General features: G+C 40.8%; 1 protein-coding gene across 6 annotated transcripts in view; it reads right to left on the bottom strand.

Annotated features, from left to right (window-relative positions):
- LOC138807043 (transport and Golgi organization protein 6 homolog) overlaps nt 1–21,860 on the bottom strand; it is a 137,449-nt gene that overhangs the window by 72,531 nt on the left and 43,058 nt on the right. For 5 of the 6 annotated variants that reach the window (XM_069992616.1, XM_069992619.1, XM_069992618.1 and 2 more), the window contains exons 12-14: nt 14,743–14,877; nt 4,092–4,607; nt 791–848 (exon numbers count right to left, since the gene is read on the bottom strand). In XM_069992616.1, the coding sequence (XP_069848717.1) occupies nt 791–848; nt 4,092–4,607; nt 14,743–14,877 (709 nt within the window). The remainder of the gene's footprint in view (nt 1–790; nt 849–4,091; nt 4,608–14,742; nt 14,878–21,860) is intronic. The other variant, XM_069992620.1, reaches the window with a different exon arrangement.

Here is a 21,860-nt window from a genome sequence, read left to right as displayed (position 1 = left end):
GTCCGGTCATGGGGCCTGAACTCTGGGCCTGGGCACTGTCCCTCAGCTCTTCAGCTCAAAGTTAGTGCTCTACCACTTGAGCCACAGCGCCACTTCTGGCTTTTTTTCTTTTTGCTTATGTGGTGCTGAGGAATTGAACCCAGGGCCTCAGGCATGCAAGGCAAGCGCTCTACCACTGAGCCACCTTCCCAGCCCCAAAAGTAACTATCTTATAGAACTGAAACCTCTTCATACATACATGGGCAATTGAGACCATGAGACTTTTTGTTTGGCTGGTCCTGTGTATTGAACTCTGGGCCTGGACGCTGTCCCTGAGCTTCTTTTTCTCGAGGCTAGCATTCTACCACTTGAGCGACAGCATTACTTGTGGCTTTTTTGAGTAGTTTATTGGAGACAAAAGTCTCATGGACTTTCCTGCCCCAGCTGGCTTCAAACTGTAATCCTCAGATCTCTACCTCCTGAGTAGCCAGGATGACAGGTATGAGCCGCCAGCACTCAGCCGAAATTAAAGTCTTAAGTCCATCCAGCTGAGAAGATGGTGAATGAAAGGCTGGTTCATGGCCTTTAGAGCCCCAGTTCTTGACAGCACCTGGGGAAACTGAGTTCATCCTATCTCCTATGTCTATCTCTTATCCTGTTATGAAGGTTACCTAATTTTCTATGCTCTCTCTAGATTTAGAACCCACAAAGTAATGGAGACTTAGAATAACAAAGAATCCCCCCCCCGAAAACTAAAATTATTACCAAAAAATTCCACAGATTCAAAGTCCTTTAACCAGGACTAACTTACCCTGAATTGCAGATAGATACACAAAAGTGTCCTCATGTTCCAAGTTCTCCAAGAATATCTAGAACCACAAACACAGAGCAATATGAATCACAAAGGACCCCTTTACTTGTAGCCTCAAAAGAGTAAAAGCTTTTCTACTTGTAATAACTAAGAGCTGGTCTGGCTTAGAATCTGGCAAAGAAAATAGTCTATGTGCTTTGAAGTCTAATTTTTATAACAGTTAAAAAGTGGAGAAGTAGGAAGAGATACTTCTTGGAGTAGTCAAGTATTTACTAGCAGTAGTCATGGAAATCAGTATCAGGAAGAATAAGTCTCAACATTTTTCTGTCATCCAAATGACCACATTCTCACATATGATGTGACAAACTACAGAATGTGACAAAAGAGGTAAGGTGTAGGGGTTCTGTGCAATTGGCAGCACAATCTGATCCTGTTCTCTTGCACTAACAAAGCATAGGCAATTGCAGGGAGATAGAGATGTTATTATTGAAATAACTTTGAGTCCATTTACCTTATTTTTTTAAACAAATCTTTCACATTATAGTCTTTCAATTGACATCAGTAATACATGACTCAGAATACATCTCATAAATCAGGAATTCCCCAGGGTGTCAACTGCAGTGGTTATAGATTATCTAGAAGATGCTGTTATGGTGGCGGGCTAGGTTCTGAATCTAAGAGCCAAGGAAAGATTGGCCATGTTCCTTCTTGATGTCTAAGGAAAGACAAGAGTATCTGCTCCATGTAAAGTGCCATGTCTCTTTTGCACAGCCATGTTTTATAACATTGCTGTCTCTACATCTTATGTGTTTTAGGGAGAGTCTAAGATTAGGCAATTTGGGAAGATGGTCAGGCTGGAATGTGTAGGGAGTAAGAAAAACTTAATCTAGGATAGCAGTCAGGGAAATAAAGAATAAGATATATTTGAATGACTTCTTAGAAAAAAGAATTGACAGTACTCAGTGACTGATTATGTATAGCAGATAAAGGTTAAGTAAAGTTAAAGAAAATTACAAGTATATTCATAGCATTCAGCAGCTCAGGTATAGTCAGGGATTTTTTTGTTGTTATTGGCTGTGGAGCTTAAACTCAGGGCCTGGGCTCTGTCCCTGATCTTTATTACTCAAGGCTGGTGCTCTACCACTTTGAGCCACAGCACTACTTCTGGTTTTCTGGAGGTTAATTGAAGATAAGTCTCATGGACTTTCTTTGCTCAGGCTGGCTTCCAACTGCGATCTCAGATCTGACCCTCCTGAGTAGCTGGGATTACAGGCATGAGCCACTGGTACCTGGTTTCCAAAACCCTTTTGATCAAAGTAAAGATTAACTATAAAGCCGGGCGCTGGTGGCTCATGCCTGTAATCCTAGCTACTCAGGAGGCTGAGATCTGACGATGGCGGTTCAAAGCCAGCCCGGGCAGGAGAGACTGTGAGACTCCTATCTCCAATAAACCACCAGAAAACCGGAAGTGGTGCTGTAGCTCAAGTGGTAGAGCGCTTGCCTTGAGCTGAAGAGCTGAGGGACAGCGCCCAGGCCCAGAGTTCAAGCCCCACAACCGACAAAAAAAAAAGATTATAAAGATAGGTGTTGGTGGCTCACATCTATAATCCTTCCTAGCTAGTCAGAAGGCTAAGATCTAATGATCAAGGTTCAAAGCCAGTCTAGGCAAACTCTCAAGACTTTTATCTCCTATTAACCAGCAAAAAGCCAAGACTAGAAGTGTGGCTCAAATGTACTTTCCTGCCTGGGCTGGCTTTGAACCATGATCCTCAGATCTCAGCCTCCTGAGCAGTTAGGATCATTGACATGAGTCACCACTGCTCAGCTAGCAAGGTTATTTTTACTACTTAAAGAAAATGTGCATTTAAGTTTGCTGCAATATTTCAGAGTCAGAAAATCCTCAGCATATTTGTCTTTGTTTTTCTCATTTAAAAAATGGGATAATACCAAAATTATAATTGTATGAAGATTATAAACAATGTCTATAAGATTATAAACAAGGTGTAAGGCATATGGCCTGGTTCAATAGACATTGTTATTATTACTATACAATTAATAATAATAACATGTTTCAATTAGAATTATAATTTTTAGTCTAATGGCTACGGCATATAGATCATCACTGTCCTGAAGTCTCAAGTGTTTAAGTGAGTTGTCCAAGAAGCTGACCTGGGACTGGTTCCCAATCAGTTGTTTCAAGATCCTTGCTCTTAATGTCTAACCCATACTGAGGCAGAGAAAAAAGATCCTCACTAAGCATTATTGTTCTGTTGTGTAATTCTAGAATTTACAGCATTTTCTCTGTGATGGAGGAGATCCAGTCTTGCTCAATGCTTCTCTACAAGGGGCCAAGAAAGACAGGTGACTTCCCTAGGATTGATACCTTCCCATATCTGGGAATTTGCTCCTGTTGCTCTTTCTTTCAGATGCTCAGACTTTACCAGTTTGTAAAGGCCATACCAAGATTTTCATACCCTAGAAGATTGCAACACTGTTTCTCTGCAGTATTTCTTGCCTATATGGACTCAGTTCATGTTCAATGGATTAGCCCTGTCTTCCAAGTCTTTACTATGCTTAAGTCTTTCTTTCTTTCTTTTTTTTTTTTTGTTATTGTTGTTGTTGGGTGTATGGCTTGAACTGAGGAACTGGGTACTATCCTTGAGCTCTTTTGCTCAAGCCTAGAGCTCTACCACTTTGAGCTACAGCTCCACTTCCAGTTTTTGAGTGGTTCATTAGATAAAAAGTCTCATGGACTTTCTTGCCCTGGCTGGCTTCAAACTGTGATTCTCAGATCTCAGCCTCCTGAGTGCTGGGATGACAGGTGGGAGCCATTGGTGCCCAGCTTGCTATGAGTAAGTCTTGTTTCCTCACACCAGTTACAAGTTCCTGTAGGAAGCTGGATGCTATGGATCATGCCTACCTATTTGGGAGGCAGAGACTGAAGAATCACAGTTCAAGTCCAACCTGGGCATAAAAGTTTGGGAGACTATCTCAACTAATGGCTGGTGTGGTGGCCCATATTTATCATCCCAGCTACAATAGAAGCACAAATAGGATTACAGGCCAGTCTGGGCATAAAGTAAGATGCTACTTTGAAATAATACAAAAAGAGGCAAGCATAAAGCCTTGAGTTCAAACTCCAGTATCACAAAATGAAAAAAGGAAAGAATGGAAAACTTCCTGGAGGATAATCCAGAACAGTGCTTCATACTCTGTAAGTGACCCAAAGCCACTTGAATTGAATGCATTCTCTTGGACAGGGCCCTCGCTGTGCCCCAGGTCTTTGTAGTATTCTACTCACCTGGAGAAGCCTCTCTTGCCTCTCAAGGGCTTTTGCTTCTCTTTGCTCTATCCATTGGGAAAGTGTTCGTAGGGCAGCAGCTCGAGTTGGGATCTGAGGGTCATAAGCAGACAGAAGAACCTCTTGGAGCTGTTCTGTGGTGATGCTTCCTGATTTCTTATTTGTGATAGTGCTGGGCTCGCTGTCTTCTTTAGGAATGAAAGGAGTGTTATACTCCTGGCCCATTTGCGGGGATTTCTCATGGTTTTGCTGTTGTTCCAGGTGGCTCTGAGCTACCCCTGTGTGTCTGTCATGACTGATTTGTTGCTGCTTTTCTATTTTCCCTTCTGGATCTTTTCTTTTCAGGGTACTTTGGGCAGCCACACTGACAGACTCAGTGGCAAAGGCTCCATGGGTAGAAATGGTGATACGGAGATCAGTAGCGAGTTCCTGGATGACAGGGTCAGGGTATATGTTGGAAACCTTCTCCAACAGAGGGAGCAACTGCTTCAGGACTGCAAAATCACTTGACTTCAACTACAAAATGAAATAAAAGATGCCAAGTTGAAATGAATGTGGAAAAATGTTAACAGAGCTTAAGCCCAGGAAACATATTCTGAATATAAAGGGTAAGGGTTACTTCTTGTTCACAGGGCAATCAGATATTACCTGTGTCAAACACTCAATAAGTATAGCTAACATTTCTGCAATACTTGCCAGCTACAGATACTTTTCCAAATTAACACACACACTCATTTATCTCCCATGAAACAAGTTTCTCTTAGTTCCTACATTTTAAACAGGGGAAACTAAAGCATAGAATACTTAAGTGATATGCCCAAGGTAAGAAACCGGAAGACAGTTAAGATTTTAACCCAAGAAGTCAGACCCTAAAGCCCATATTCTTGCTTAATATTTTATACATTTTCCTTAGAATAAATCAAGCCATTTTTAACTGTGTAATCTAAAGAGGCAAGTCAGCAGATAAAGGCACCTTAGGTTTAGAAGGGACCAGGCTGATAACTGGCAAAAAGGCATTTCTCCTAGAAAACAGGAGTAGAAATTATGTAAGAATCTTTTTTGGGGAGTAGAGGGGAAGATTTGGTGACTAACACCTATAATCCCAGCTACTCAGAAGGTAGAGAACAGGAGGATTATGGTCAAAGGCTGGCCTATGTAAAAAGCATAAGATACTATCTAAAAACTAAAACAAAAAAGGGTTGTGTGTGGCTCAAGTGGTTGGGTGTCGACCTGGCAATTACAAGTCCACAGGTTCAACCTTGTGAACAACAACAACAAAGCTAATAATGCCACATTACCTACTAGGAAAGATACACATATAGCCAGTAAGAAGTATTGGTGATAATCCTTTTCCAATAATGACCACAGGCTGCATGGGGCTGTGAAAAACTGAAAACCTCAGGGGATCTTAAATACTTTTGGAGACAAGGCCAAAAGAGTGTTTACTATTTAATTATTCATTCATTTCATTATCCAACTAAATCAGTCAAGCAACTAACCATTTTCTGATAACTTGAATAATCTCATTTTATACTGTAAAACCACAGAACAATTATCCTTCACTTTTCCTACCACCTTCTTGAGAAAATGACAATTTAAGGTATATGTCAGATTTTTACCAGGAAATACTACTTTATACTGCGCTCAGATTTGTTTACACAATTAGAAATTAGTGCAAAATGTACACATGGTAGAATTTCTAGCTCCACAACATATGTTAGCTTATCTTTATGTATAAAACAAGTAACTATTCTTATGTTACTATATCTTAATGGGAAGGATATGCATGTCTAAAGTAAATATGGCAAATATTTAAGAAAAGGGTTGCTGGGCGCCAGTGGCTCAAGCCTGTAATCCTAGCTACTCAGGAGGCTGAGAGTTGAGGATCGTGGTTCAAAGCAGGAAAGTCCATGAGACTCTGAACTTCAATTAACCACCAGAAAACTGGAAGTGGTGCTGTGGTTCAAGTAGTAGAGTGCTTGCTTGAGCTGAAGAGCTCGGGGACAGCGCCTAGGCCCAGAGTTCAAGCCCCATGACCAAAAAAAAAAAAAAAAGATCAAGTTTTTCTGAGACCTATGTGTAATTGGATAAGACCCTTTAGAATAATTTTGCTAGCATTATTATTATGCTAAATTTCACTTAAAATGTCTCTAGAATATTATGGACTTTTTATTTTTAAGCACTGAAATAGAACTATTACCTACAATCTAGATGGCCTCTTATTCATTTCTATCATACACAACAACTCCTTTTTTAAAATTCTGCATGAAACATAGATCAATGAGAAAAAGACCCTCATGCCTATAAACAACCAACCTTTGGTAAAGAAGCACTACAATAGAAAAAAATTTCCTTTCACAAGCTGATATAAACAAAAATACATCTGCACAGAGACCTTACACCTTTCACAAAAATTAATTCAGACCTAAATGGAAAATATGAAACTACAGAAGGTCCTACAAAGTAAAATAATATTAGATCTAGATAGCCTTGTGTATGGCATGTTTTTAAATATGACACCAAAGGTAAAGTCTATGAAAGAAATATTAGTAAGCTTGACTTTGGTAAAATTAAAAACTTCTGTTCTTTAAAAGAGTGTCAAAAAATAAGAAATGAGCTATAGTCTGGGAAAAAACATAGCTGAAAAAGGAGTATTAAGCAAAATATGGCAAGGTTGTAAACAAGAATCTACTTCAGTAGTTTGGCAGGGTTGTTTTTTTGGGGGGGTGGGGAGGAAGATAGTACTGAGGATTGAACTCAGAGCTTCCAGTTTGCTAAACAGGTGCTCTATCACTTGAGCCATGGTCCCAGTTGATTTTGCATTGATTATTTTCAAGATAGGGTCTGGCTTTATGCCCAGCCAGTCTAGGCTGCAACTCCCCTACTGTGATGTTGCTGTGGATGACAGACACATACCACTGCACCCAGCCATTGTGCTTCCCCTGTGGCTGGGATAACAGATGTACACCACCATGCCCAGCTATTGGTTGAGATGGGATCTTGTAAAGTTTTATGCCTGAGCTGAAGGTAAACCATGATTCCTCAATCTCTGTCTCCTAAGTAGCTAGGATTACAGACTTGAGCCAGTGTCCAGTTTAGCTTGGCAGTTTTTTTTTTTGGGTCCGTTTGTGGGGCCTGAACTCTGGGCCTGGGCGCTGTCCCTCAGCTCTTCAGCTCAAGGCTAGCGCTCTACCACTTGAGCCACAGCACCAGTTCCGGCTGTTTTCTTTTTGATTATGTGGTGCTGAGGAATCGAACCCAGGGCCTCAGGCATGCAAGGCAAGCGCTCTACCACTGAACCACCTTCCCAGCCCTAGCTTGACAGTTTTTTTAAAAATAAAAATAAACATGCTTAGACTGAGTCTGAACCCTTGAGTTCAAATGTCAGTACCAAAGAAACTGAAAATGCATTTACCGTACAATATACCTTGATCTTTATCCAAACAAATTGAAAACTGTTTTGATGCTTATGACAACCCTAGCCATATTGGCAAGATGTTGCTTCACAAGGAGGTTAGATAAATGAACTGTAATACATGCAGACAACAGATAACCTCAGCACTTAGAGAGAGCGCATGCGCTACAAGCCATGAAAATACAGAGAACATCCGTAAGTGCATAATAGTAAGTGAAAGAAGCCAATCTAAAGAGACTGCATATGGTATAATTCAAAGTACATGACATCCGAACAAGGCAAAACTATGAATATAGCAGGAAGATCAGTGGTTGAACTGACAGTGAAACTTCTCTGCCTGATACTCTAATGGTAGATACATGCCATTATACACTTGTCAGTTCTCACAGAATTGGGCTGGGAGTATTGATAGTATTTGTCAAGTACACATGAGGCCTTCGGTTAAGTCCCCAGCATGGCAAAACCCAGACACAGCAACAATAAGAATCTCTTCTCCCTGTTTCAAACTTGTTAGTCATTGTGGAACTCAACTTACTCAAATGGACAACTTTTCTAATTACCTGGGCAGGTATGTGGATTCTGAATAAGCCAGTTTTATCAGGTGATTAAAGTTATGCACTCTTTTAGCTCCTAAGCCTACAGACTCCCCACTGTGGGAATAATCAGGGAAATCAAGCCTACAGGTAACATCTATTCATAAATACTTGAAATTTTTTGGAGATATAAAGTAATATTCATTTATTTAGTTGAGAAGAAAGCTTATGCACTAAGCAGTTATTTTTCAAGGGTCACTATCAAAATTTGGGAACTGAGTGAGGCATGGTGGTACACACTTGTAATCCCAGTATTCTGAAGGCTGAGGTAGAAGGTACATGAATTTGAGGCCAGTCTGGATTACAAAAGAGTGTTCAAGGCCAGTCTAGAATACATGGGAAAACCCTGACTCAAAAATAATATAAGGGGGCTGGAAATGTGGTTTAGTAGTAGAATAAAGCCCTGGGTTCGATTCCTCAGTACCCATATAAACAGAAAAAGCCAGAAGTGGTGCTGTGGTTCAAGTGATAGAGTGCTGGTCTTAAACAAAAGAAGCTCAGGGACAGTGCCCAAGCCTTGAGTTCAAGCCCTAGGACTTGGAAAAAAATAAACAAAAAAATATATATATATATATTTATATAAATAATAAATAAACCAAGGAACATGAGAATTGACCCTAGAGCCCTCATCTCTATTCCTGTCACTACTTTTTCTTTTTTAACGCTACTAGGGTTTGAATTCAGGGCCTTATATTTGCTAAATTGGTACTCTACCATTTGAGCCACGTCTCCAGGTATGCTTTTTGTTGGTTATTTTGGAGATAAGAGCCTTACAGACTTTTTTGGACTGACCTCAAACTACAATCCTACAAATCTCAGCCTCCTGAGTAGCTAAGATTATAGGCTTGAGACATCAGTGCCCAGCTCTGTTACTGCTTTTCAATACAGCTCTCATATCCAGATATTAGAACTATGTAAAGCCTCAAGGCTAAAAGGAGCATCCCACAAATAACAGATGCTTTTCTTTTGGCTGCTTCTCTTCCAAAGTTTCTGGAATAATTCAAGATTAAATAAAGAAAGGTATGTTGGACCAGGTATTGGGGTCATCCAGTTAGATAGTGAGTTGTTCTGAATTCCTGCACATTTTCAAATTTTAAAAAAAATTGGTTTTGGACTGGTAAAGTAGGGATTAAGGCTGGAGAGAGAGAGAGAGAGAGAGAGAGAGAGAGAGAGAGAGAGAGAGAGAGAGAGAGAGAGAGAGAGAGAATGCCATCCAAAAGCCCATTAGATTTGGGGTGACAGCCAGAGAAGGACATATGTAAAATGAAAAAGCCACACATAAGATCTTCAAAAGTTCAGTACAAAGCTCCTAAGGAAAGCTTTTTTACCAGGCAGTTAAGTGTAGTCAGGTAAAGCCAGGTATGACGGTGTATGCTTTTAATCTCAGCTACTCAGGAGGCAGAAGGATCATGAGTTTAAGGGCAGCACAGGCAAACTAATGAGATTTTTATCTCAAAAACAAAATAAAAGAGAAAGGGTATAGCCCTTGTCTAGTAATATGTGAAGCTCTAGTTCAATTTCCAATACTTCAAAAAAATAAACTCAGCCTAAAAATTCCCAATTGTGGAAACTTACATTTATTCTTTATGTTTTCAGTTCTGTATATATGGTGTCCTCAGCTACCTGGCTGATCAGTTTGTATGCTAAGTCTTTCTTCATATACATCATAAAATGTGTTTACAAGTGATATTTTTACTTTTGTCTTAATTCAGTATGCAGCAGGTCCTAAAGTCTTATCTGTTGGGTAGTGAAAGCCTTGTACATGGCACACTATGCCCCTACCTGCTGTTTCATAATGAACCTTATGTACACAAGACAGAAATGTGAATTATTCTAAAACTGATTTGAAAACATAGCCTATGATGGTAGGGCATTGGTAGGGTTCATGCCTATAATCTTAGCTACTCAGGAGACTTAGATCTGAGGACTGAGGTTCAAAGCCAGATCAAGCTGACAAATCCTTGAGACTCTTATCTCTAATTAATCAACAAAATGCTAGGAGTACATGCATGGCTCAAGTAGCAGAGCACTAGTGGCAAGGGAAAAAGCCAACTAAGAGCATAAGGCCCTGAGTTCAAGCCCCAGTACTAGCACACCCAAAAATTAATGATGAATTTATCAGACTCAGGTAAGTTCTTAAGAGTAGAAAGGCATTTAATAAATATTTACTGCATTAGTTAATCCTAAAATACTCAAATACTGTGAGGTAATGATAGAAAGCAATGAGCTTTCTATTTTGTTTTGGTTTGGCTTTTTGTGCCACTACTGGGATTTGAACTAGGGACCTAGACACTATACCTGAGCTTTTTTGCTTAAGGCTAGCACTACCACTTAAGCCATAGCTCCACTTCAGACTTTTTTTTTCTTTTTCTGTGGTTAATTGAAGGTAAGAGTCTCACAGACTTTCCTGCCTGGCTAGCTTTGAATCTCTATCCTTGGATCTCAGCCTCCTGAGTAGCTAGGATTACAGATGTGCGCTACCAACAGTGGGCTTTTTTTTTTCTTCTTTTAAGAACATGACCTTGTTATATATCCCAGACCACCCTGGAACCTGCAATCCTCCAGCCTCAGCCTCCTGAGTGCTGATATTTATGCCACTATAGGCAACTAAATATAAAATTTGTAATCTCAAGATTTTTTAAAAATTTTATTTATGTATTTTTTTTGCGGGGTGGGATGGGAAGGGGGACGCAGCACTAGGAATGTAGCTTAATGGTAGAGTGCTTCTTAGCATTCATGAAGTCCTGGGTTCCATTCCTCAGTACCATATAAACAGAAGTGGCACTGTAGCTCAAGTGGTAGAATGCTAGCCATAAGCAAAAGAAGCTCAGGGACAGCACCTAAGCCCTGAGTTCAAGCCCCAGGACTGGCAAAAAAAAAAAGAGAGAGAGAGAGAGAGAGAGATTTGGGTCCAAGTCCCAGACTTACTACCCTGAAAGTCAAAGTAGTCACCTGAAAAATAGGACTAACATGTTCCCAACCTTTATTAGGTACCTCATTTCCCTTCCCCATATCATCAATGCCAACAGAAGACAGAAACCTCTGTCTAGCTCTCCTTCCATTTAGTGTGGTCAGATGACCCTATTTTGACAAATAAAATAAGAGAAATCTGTTGAGGAACTCCTACGAATACTTTTGTTTTCCCTATAAAAAGGTCAGTGAAGACAGAAAAATCTCCCATCTTTATTTATTTATTTATTTACTTTTGTCGGTTGTGGGGCTTGAACTCCGGGTCTGGGCGCTGTCCCTCAGCTCTTCAGCTCAAGGCGAGCGCTCTACCACTTGAGCTACAGCACCACTTCCAGTTTTCTGGTGGTTTATTGGAGATAGGAGTCTCACGGTCTTTCCTGCCCGGGCTGGCTTTGAACCGCGATCCTCAGATCTCTGCCTCCTGAGTAGCTAGGATTACAGGCGTGAGCCACCAGCGCCCGGCTCTCCCATCTTTAATATGAAAATAGTTGAGCTTACCTGAACAACTGAAGCTGAGCATGGATGGCTCATATCTATAATCCTATCTACTCCAAGACTGAGATGTAAGAGTCATGGTTGAAAGCCAGCTCAGGGAGAAAAGCCCATGAGATTCTGATTTCCAATTAGTCACCAAAAAGCTAGAAGTGGAGCAGTGGCTCAAGTGGTAGAACACCATCCTTGAGCAAAAAAACTAAGGGACAGTGTCCAGGCCCAGAGTTCAAGCTGCAGCACCAGCATGCATGCGCATACACGTGCACGTGCACGTGCGCGCGCGCGTGCACGCGCGCGCGCACACACACACACACAGAGAGAGAGAGAGAGAGAGAGAGAGAGAGAGAGAGAGAGAGAGAGAGAGAGAGAGAGAGAGATTAGAAGCCCAGCTTTTCACTGGTAGGCACCACTGACTTCCTGCAACAATATGGTTTGGGTTCTTCCTAAAGATCTAAACCTCTAAAATGGCCAGGCACTGGTGGCTCACACCTATAATCCCAAATACTCAGGAGGCTGAGTATTTGAGCCTGATCTAAGGATCAGGATTTGAAGCCAGCCCAAGCAGGAAGGTCCTTGAGATTTTTTTTTTTTTGGGGGGGTCCAGTTGTGGGCCTGAACTCTGGGCCTGGGCGCTGTCCCTCAGCTCTTCAGCTCAAGGCTAGCGCTCTACCACTTGAGCCACAGCAGCACTTCTGGCTTTTTTCTTTTTGCTTATGTGGTGCTGGGGAATCGAACCCAGGGCCTCATGCATGCAAGGCAAGCACTCTACCACTGAGCCACCTTCCCAACCCTCCTTGAGATTCTTAACTCCAATTAACCACTAGAAAACCAGAAGTAGAGCTATAGAGCTATAGTGCAAGCACTAGTCTTGAGCATAAAAGCTCAGGGACAATACCCAGCCCTAAAATCTATCTATCTATCTATCTATCTATCTATCTATCTATCTATCTATCTATCTATGTACACACACATGTGTATGTATGTATATAGATAGATAGATAGATAGATATAAAAGAGAGAGAGAATGGACTACTAAGTTTCATGCAATAGTGATTTAGAGATCCATGAACTCTACTGTAAGATCATGCAGAAATTGCTCTCTGAGGTGACAGTTACCAATATAATACTTCCACTTATGACCAACCCTGAAATTACAGAAAATGAGTTTGGAATTATAGTTGTATTATTAGAAGTCTTAAGCTTTGACTTTCTACAAATTAAATCCTCTTTCCAGACATGAATTTTTAACAACTGTTTTAAATTCAGAAATTATAAGGGAAAGACAAATGGCTTAGATGCTGTTATATTTTATTTCATTAGTTAAGTTGATGACTCTCAAGCTGGGTGCTGGTGGTTCATGCCTGTAATCCTAGCTACTCAGAAGGCTGAGATCTGATGATTGTGTTTGAAGCCAGCCTGGGCAGGAAAGTCAATGAGACTCACCTCCAATTAATCACAGAAAAAGTTAGCAGTGGAGCCTTGGCTTAAGTGATGCAGCAGTAGCCTTGAGCAAAAGAAGCTCAGGGACAGTGCCCGGGCCCAGAGTTCAAGCCCCAGGACTGGCAAAAAAAAAAAAAAAAAAAAAAAAAAAAGAAAGAAAAAAGAAAAGATGACTCTTAACGAGACAGGTAGAGCATAAGGTTCTGAAATGTAAAGCCAAGACTTCAGCATGACAATGGTCAATTAATACCAGAATTTTGAAGTTACAAATATAAAACCCTGCATTGCTTTAGAAGCTATGAATCAAACAGGAAAAAAAAATTATCTAAAGCAAAAGAACAGGGGGTAACATGTTTCTATTCACTTAATGATCTGTAGAGTCAAAGGAATCCAGGATGTAGTTAATGATTCAGGATGGCTCATAGGAAGTTAGGGATGGGCAGAGGCTATGCATTCACATCTGTCATGTCGGTCTCAGGAAACAACCAGCCCCTAACAGTGAGCTTCTAGAAAGGAAAATGAGAACTACTCTGCTTTCTTTCTTTCTTTTTTTTTTTTTTTTTGGTCGGTCGTGGGGCTTGAACTCAGGGCCTGGGTGCAGTCCCTGCACTCTTCAGCTTAAGGTGAGCGCTCTACCACTTGAGCCACAGAGCCACTTCCAGTTTTCTAGTGGTTATTTGGAGATAAGAGTCTCACGGACTTTTCCGCCTGAGCTGGCTTTGAACCATGATCTCAGATTTCAGCCTCCTCAGTAGCTAGGATTACAGGCGTGAGCCACTGGAGTCTGGCAACTCTTTCTTGTAGTCTCCCAACCTAAGGTGGCATGAATATTTTCATTCCCAGCCAAATGTATGCCTAGCCTTTCCTTGTGTTGGCACTACTTTCACCTGGATCTCTACAATTCAGTCACATCAATCTTCTGTCAGTGCCTTAAGTACTTGGAGCCCTTACTGCTTCTGAGTCCTTGTGAATGATGTTTCTTGGAAGAAATTACTTCATCTGTACTGAACATACCACAAGTCGTAGCTTAAACTTACACTTCCTCAACAGAGCCTTCTCAGCCTAGGTTAGATGCCTCATTCTCTTGGAACCCTCCAATTCTCTTTAGAGGTACTTCATTCAATTCTCCTTTTTACACAATCAGGTATGACTCCCTAAGTGAACTGTGTCATTTCTGCTTTGTCCAATGCTATGTACCCAGTCACTGAATTCAGTATGCAGCATGTGGCAAGTTTGTAATAAATGTTTGAATGAATAAATTTTGAAACTACAAATTAAGTATATGAAAGACTTATACAACATATAGTGGCTGTAAGCAATGCTTTAACATAATATACAATATGAATTCTGGGCTAAATGGAGCTATTGATTCCATCTAGATTTAGCATCTATTACTGAGGAATTGCTAAGGAATTTTCCCTGAATACAATAGTAGGAACAAGGGCTGAATTTTGGAGTATGAGGGCCAGAGAGTGTAGAATTTGTCTCAGATGCAAAATACCACCAAGCAGTAATAGGGCCTGCCCTTCTGATGGTGAAGTTTTATAGATACCTAAGTGGACGTAGTATACTTTTCTTGTCATCTACTTTGCAGACAATTCTTATTAATACCTCAACTTGTTTAAGCTGTATCTCCTAGGTACAGTAGCCATTCTCATTTTTCACTAGGATTTGGAAGGGAAATAGCAAGTATTTTGCTTTTCTTCTCTCTGAGTCGTTTGGCTCCTTATCTGTCACTAACCTGAACAGCTCCTCCTAGCATGACAGCCACCAGTCCCATGGCCATGCTTAGGGTCTGTGATTGCACAGTGCTCTCTGCTTCACGGGCCAGGTTTATGCATGCCCTCTGAAGTGTTGCTGCAACAAAGTCCACAACCTACCACAAAAGGGAAATTAGAATCAGTGACAAGTTAAGAAAAACACAAAGCAAAACAAATTCTCCATACCTCTTATGTTCCAACTTCATCTTTATCAATTTGAGAACAAATACATCAAGTCATAAATAACATGTTTTTTGGTTTTTACATTTACAAGTTAATTATAAAGGATATTCTAAAGGATATAGGTAACATTCAGATGAAGAGATGGACAAGCCAAAAAACATGAAGAGTGAGGCTTGAAGCTTCCATATTCTCTGTGCTGGCTTCCTTCCAAGGGCCTTCCCATGTTCAGCAACCCAGGAGCTCCACACAGTAATTTCAGTCCTTAGGAGGCCATGGTATGAGAATCTCTAGTTTTAGGCCAACCTGGGCTACAATAGTGAGATCTTGTCTCAAAAAAAAAAAAAAAGTCTATGACTCAAAAAGATTATCTGGCCGGGTGCTGGTGGCTTATACCTGTAATCCTAGTTACTCAGGAGGCTGAGACCTGAGGATCTCTGTTCAAAGCCAGCCCAGCCCGGGCAGAAAAGTCTGTGAGACTCTTATTTCCAATTAACCACTAGAAAACCAGAAGTGGCGCTGTGGCTCAAGCGGTCGAGCACTTGCCTTGAGCTGAAAAGTACAGGGATAGCACCCAGGCCCAGAGTTCAAGCCCCACAACCAACAACAGCAACAAAAAAAGATTATCTGGACATAGGGCTAAGGAAAGGAGAAAGCTTCTTTAAAGTTTCCAAAATATTTTAATATACTAATCAAACTTCTTTTACTCTTCTTGAATATAAAATAAAAACTGTGTAGTTAAACTCCCAATGGACTAGAGACTTCAATATAAACTACTAGAAGATAACAAAGAGAAAATCTAGGTGACCCAGGGTTTGATGGAGACTCTTTGTTGCTATTGTTGGTTATGGGGCTTGAACTCTGGGCTTGGGCGCTATCCCTCAGCTCTTCAGCTCAAGGTGAGTGCTCTACCACTTGAGCCACAGCACCACTTCCGGTTTTCTAGTGATTTATTGGAGATAAGAGTCTCACAGACTTTCCTGCCAGGGCTGGCTTCGAACTGTGATCCTCAGATCTCAGCCTCCTGAGTAGCTAGGATTACAGGCGTTGAGCCACCGGCGCTGCACCAAAGGCACAATCCAGAAACAGTGGTCACCTGGATTTCACAAAATAAAGTAATAATTCTGTATGGTCTTAAGAGACTACAAAATAAAGCTACAGACAGGGAGAAAATATATGCAAAAGATATCTCTGACAACGGATTGTTATCCAAAATATCCAAAGGACTCTTAAAACTCACCAACAAGGAAACAATCTAATCAAAAAAGATCCATAGATGGCAGACAGCTATATGAAAAGATGCTCTGCAGCAACTGTCACTAAGGAAAGGCAAATAAAAGTATCTGCAGGTTCCAAATACACACCTGTTAGAGTGGCCAAAATCAGAAACACTGAAAAAGCCAAATGCTATAAGGATATGGAGTATAGGAACTCACACCCACTGCTAGTGAATGCAAAATGATGTGACCACTTTGGAAGACAGTTTGGTAGTTTCTTACAGAACTACATAGGCTAATCTGATAGCATATATTTAGAGTTACAGCTATTAAAGAGATTAAGGCAGGATGTTTGCTTGAGCCCAAGAGTTAAGAGACAGATTGGACAACATAACAAAATACCAACTCTTAAAAGAAATGGTGGCAGTAATCCCATACTAGAAAGGCTGAGGTAGAAGGAATGTGAGTTTGAAGCTGTTCTGAGCTTTAGGTAAAAACCTAACTTAGGTAAAACTCTACCTATAGATAGATTATAGATAGATTCATAGATAAAATTAAATGTATTTTCTCCATGAATGAATAATTGCACTTGATATTTACCCAAAGGAATTGAAAACATGTTCACAAAACACACACACACACACACACACACACACACACACACACACACACACACACACACACACGCGCGAAAATAATCAAGATGTTCTTCCTAAGATGATAAATAAGTTGGTACAAAGGAGTTAGTGGAGAATTATTTAGTACCAAAAAATTAGCTATCAAGCCATGAAAACACATAGAGGAAATATAAATGCATATTACTAAGCAAATGAAGTCCATCTAAAAATATATATACTGGCCAGAGGTGGTGGCTTACACATGTAATCCCATTTTCTCACGAGGCAGAGATTAGAAGGATAGTGATTCAAGACTAGCCCAGACAAAAGTTAACAAGACCCCATCTCAACAAACAGGATAGGCATATCAGTGATCTTAGCTACAAAGGAAACACTGGAAGAGCAAGATCAAGATGGGGTCTAATGTGGGTCCTGGGCAAAGAAACACAAGATCTTAATAGAAAAATAACTAAAGCAAAAAGAGTTCGAGTGATAAGATCTTGCCTAGTAAGCTCAAGACTCTTGAGTTTAAAACTCAGTACCAGAGCCCCCCCTCCATTTTTTAAATTAAAAAAAAAAAAAGCCTGCCAGCCTCCCATTGCCCTTTGTTTGTTTGTTTTGCCAGTCTTAGGGATTGAACTCAGGGCCTGGGCACTGTCCCTGAGCTTCTTTTGCTTAAGGCTAACACTCTACCATGTGAGCCACAGTGTTACTTCCAGCTTTTTCTGTTTATATAGTACTGAGGAATCGAACTCAGGGCTTCATGCATGCTAGGCAAGCACTCTACCATTCCCAGCCACTCCCATTTCTTTTTAATTAAAAACAAACAAACAAACATGGCAGGTACCAGTAGCTCAAACCTATAATCCTAGCTATTCAGGAGGCTGAGAAGTGAGGGTCAAGGTTTGGAGCCAGCCTGAGCAGACAAATCTGTAAGACTATCTTCAATTAGCACTAAAAGGCAGAAATGGAGGTGTAGCTCAAATGGCCGAGTGTCAGCCATTAGCAAAAAGCTAAGCAAAGAGTATTATGCCCTGAGGTTAAGCTCCAGTAAGCGCGCACGTGTGCATGCGCATACACTCGCACACGCGCGCGCACGTGCACACACACACACACACACACACACACACACATACACACAAAAGATTACACACTGTAGATTCCAACTCTATGGCATTTTGGAAAAGGCAAAAGTATGGAAACAGTATGAGAAGACAATGGTCACCAAATGTTAGGGAGAGGGAGAACCAAACAGGATTTTTGGACAGTGAAACTATTCTGTAGGGCATTATAATGGTGGATACGTGTAATTGTACATTTGTCCATGGGTTGTACCCAAATTGATTCCTTATGTAAACTATATACTTTGAGTAATAAGGATACCAAAAAGGGGTCCAAGGCTGTAACTTAGTGGTGGAATGCTTGCCTAGCAAAAGGACCACACTAAAAAAAAAAAAAAAAAGAAAAGTAACAAGGGACTCTGTAGGAGATGTGATGTTGGGGAGATGCCTGATGTGTGAACACAGGGTATATAAAAGCACCCTCTGCTCAATTTTACTAAAACTATTCTAAAAAATTAACTCCCATTTGCTAGAGGGAGAATACTTTTGAGAGATACACTATAATTATATATTAAAACAGTATAAAGAACCTCAATGAAAGCTGTTATTCAATAGGGTATTGGGGGAGGGGAAAGAGAAACAGGCTCTGTTGGAGCAGTGGGTACTACCGAGAGGGGGTTGGGCTAATGACGGTGAAATGATGAATATGGTTTAAACAGATTGTTGGCAAGTAAGGAACTAGAACAATGAAACCTGTGGAAATGGTACCAGAATGGGGGAAGGGGATAAGGAAGAATGGGAGAGGGGTTGATTGGAATACACTGTATACAGGTGTGGGATTATTTCCTAGTATAGCTAATAAACACTAACAAAGAAATTGTTCATATACAAAATTATAGAGCATTTGGCTAACAAGTAAGCTTTAAACAGAATTAATTTGGTCAGCATCATTTAAGTGAGCTTGGCTTAATCATCTTAAGTAGAAATACCTTCGAAAATGACAGCAGACACACATGCACACAGGTACGCACGTATACATGCACAAATGCCTATTTAGGATTAATGGCTCAAAAGGGAGAGATCATTTTGAAAATGTGAAAGCTGAGATAGGTCATAATAAGCCTCTAAACACCATGCAAGCTTGCATGTTTAACTCTCTGGACAAATCACATGCTGTGCTAGAATCTTTATTGCAAGCTTAGAGCCTGGAGAATGGCCTGTTAACACTTGTCTTCTGAAGCAAGGTAGGAAACTGGAAGAATTATCTAAATGTTCCATTAACTTAAAGGAACATTGCTTGGTATGGCAATTTTCACTACCCTCTGCAGTCCTAAGATCTTATTGATACTAGGTGAAAAGCACTGACCCATTCTAAAGAGCTGGTGTTTTTAGCACCTGGGCCACCAGCCTCACCTCCAAAGAGTTTTCTAACACATTTTTAATATTTACATTTATATTATATAAATTTATATTATAAATTATTTATATAGTTATACATTATAGCATATATTTATGTATTTATATATGCATATATTTAAATGTTAGAACAGTATCATTAAGTTACTACTAAGTTCCTCTTCACAATACTTGTTTTTTTTTTGTCGCTCGTGGGGCTTGAACTCTGGGCCTGGGTGCTGTCCCTCAGCTCTTCAGCTCAAGGCAAGCGCTCTACCACTTGAGCTACAGCACCGCTTCCTTCACAATACTCTAAAGTAACAAAGCATGTAGAATTAAAACCAGCCCTCTTTACAACTATGTAAAGATGTAAAAAAAATTTTTTTGAATAAAGTAATGAAACAAATAGTATGACTCTACTTTTTCAGAAAGGAATTTTGTATATATGCATGTATTCAAAAAAAATCTGGGGGCTCAGTGGTAGAGTGCTTGCCTTGCATGCATGAGGCCTTGCATGCATGGGTTCGATTCCTCAGCACCACATAAGCAAAAAGAAAAAAGCCAGACATGGCGCTGTGGCTCAAGTGGTAGAGTACTAGCCTTGAGCTGAAGAGCTGAGGGACAGCGCCCAGGTCCAGAGTTCAGGCCCCACGACTGGACCCAAAAAACTAAAAATAAAAATCTGAGAGATGTGAATTTTGAGGTGATGGCCAGCTATCGTGTATTGTCATCTATGAAATGCTTGGGTTTTTTTTTGTTTTGTTTTGTTTTGTTTTTTTGGGGGGGGTCCAGTCATGGGGCCCGAACTCTGGGCCTGGGTGCTGTCCCTCAGCTCTTCAGCTGAAGGCTAGCGCTCTACCACTTGAGCCACAGTGCCACTTCCGGCTTTTTTATTTTTTCTGCTTATGTGGTGCTGAGGAATCAAACCCAGGGCCTCATGCATACAAAGCAAGTATTCTACCACTGAGCCACCTTCCCAGCCCTCAAATACTCTTTTCTGCAGCTTTTCTTTGCTGGTCCTGGAACCTGAACTCTGGGCCTAGGTGCTGTCCCTGAGCTTTTGTGCTCAAGGCTAGCATTCTACCACTTGAGCCACAGCTCCATTTCCAGCTTTTTCTGGTTAATTGGAGATAAGAAGTCATGGACTTTCATGCCTGGGCTAGCTTCATATCATGTTCCTCAGATCTCAGCTTCCTGAGTAGCTAGGATTACAGGTGTGAACCACTGGAGCCAGATCCCCAGATTTCTTTCTTTCTTTTTTTTTTTTTTTGTCAGTTGTAGGGCTTGAACTCTGGGCCTGGGCACTGTCCCTGAGCTCTTCAGCTCAAGGAAAGCACTCTACTACTTGAGCCACAATGCCACTTCTGGTTTTCTAGTGTTTTATTTGAGATGAGAGTCTCACGGACTTTCCTGCCTGGGCTGGCTTTGAGCCACGATCCTCAGATCTCAGCCTCCTGAGTAGCTAGGATTACAGGTGTGAGCCACTGGCACCCAGCCAGATTTCTTCCTTATAATTCCAATACTCAGTTGGACTGTGGCTCTTCTCCCTGATTCTAAGAGGCCTGTTAAGAGCAAAGGTGTTTAGTCTGGTTCTGATGGCTCACGCCTGTAATCTAAGAATCCCAGTTTGAAGCCAGCTGGGGCAGAAAAGTCCAAGATACTCATCTCCAAGTAACAAAACGCAGAAGTGGAGCTGTGGCTCAAGTAGTAGAGTGCCAGCCTTGAGTAACACACATGCGCGCGTGCGTGCACGCACGCACGCACGCATACACACACACACACACACACACACACACACACACACACACACACACACACACACACACACACACACACACACACGGTTTACAGTATGTCCTAGTTATTTTTCTTCACCTAACTCCAGCTCTACAAATGCAATCATTTTTTAATTATTTGGTTGTTTAATAAATAACATTAAGTATTTACTTTTTACCAGGCACCATTCTTAACACATCACAGGTATTAACTCACTTAATCCTCTTAATGGGGATGCATAAACTTGCTGCCAAGATGCTGACAACTGAGTGGAAGGGGCTGAAAGGCCTCATTGTTGAGTATGTGGATTTCAAGGTAAGCTCCTGTTTTTCAGCTTGCTACTCCCACTTTCTGAGTCTCTTGGGTTCCTCTCCCCTTCAGAATGAACCTTTGTCAGACACTGTGGTGAACCTGTAATCCCCAGCACTCAAAAGTTAAGGCCGGAAGATGGCAAGTTCAATGCTAGCCTTAAACTTTTAGATGGTCTCTAAAAAAACAGAAAAACAAACCAGACAATCAACCTCTGGGTCTTCACTGGAAACAACAGGTAGTATAAAGTTAGAGAAGAAATCAAAGGGTCTCTGAATACTATACAGCTCTTCAAAATGTGTTAGGCTTTGCATTCGACTTCATCTTTAGAGCTTGTCTGATGCTTGCAGTTCTCCCTGGCTTCTGCTGGGAGGAGCTTGGTATGTTTTCCCCCTTTCCTTCCCTTTTTCTTAATAAAATAAAATAAAATAAAAATTGAACAGCTTTATTGAGGTACTGTGGTTTGCTTCTTGACTTTTCTCCATGCAGACATTCAGCTTTCCAATTTCTCAAGTTGCTAATCAACTACTTTCCTGCTCACAGA

The sequence above is a fragment of the Dipodomys merriami genome, unplaced genomic scaffold (assembly GCF_024711535.1).
Source record: "Dipodomys merriami isolate MVZ:Mamm:240054 unplaced genomic scaffold, mDipMer1.0.p SCAF_41, whole genome shotgun sequence".
Classification (NCBI taxonomy): Eukaryota; Metazoa; Chordata; class Mammalia; order Rodentia; family Heteromyidae; genus Dipodomys; species Dipodomys merriami.
The sequence above is the reverse complement of the archived record's forward strand: the minus strand, read 5'-3'. Positions and strand labels throughout refer to the sequence as shown.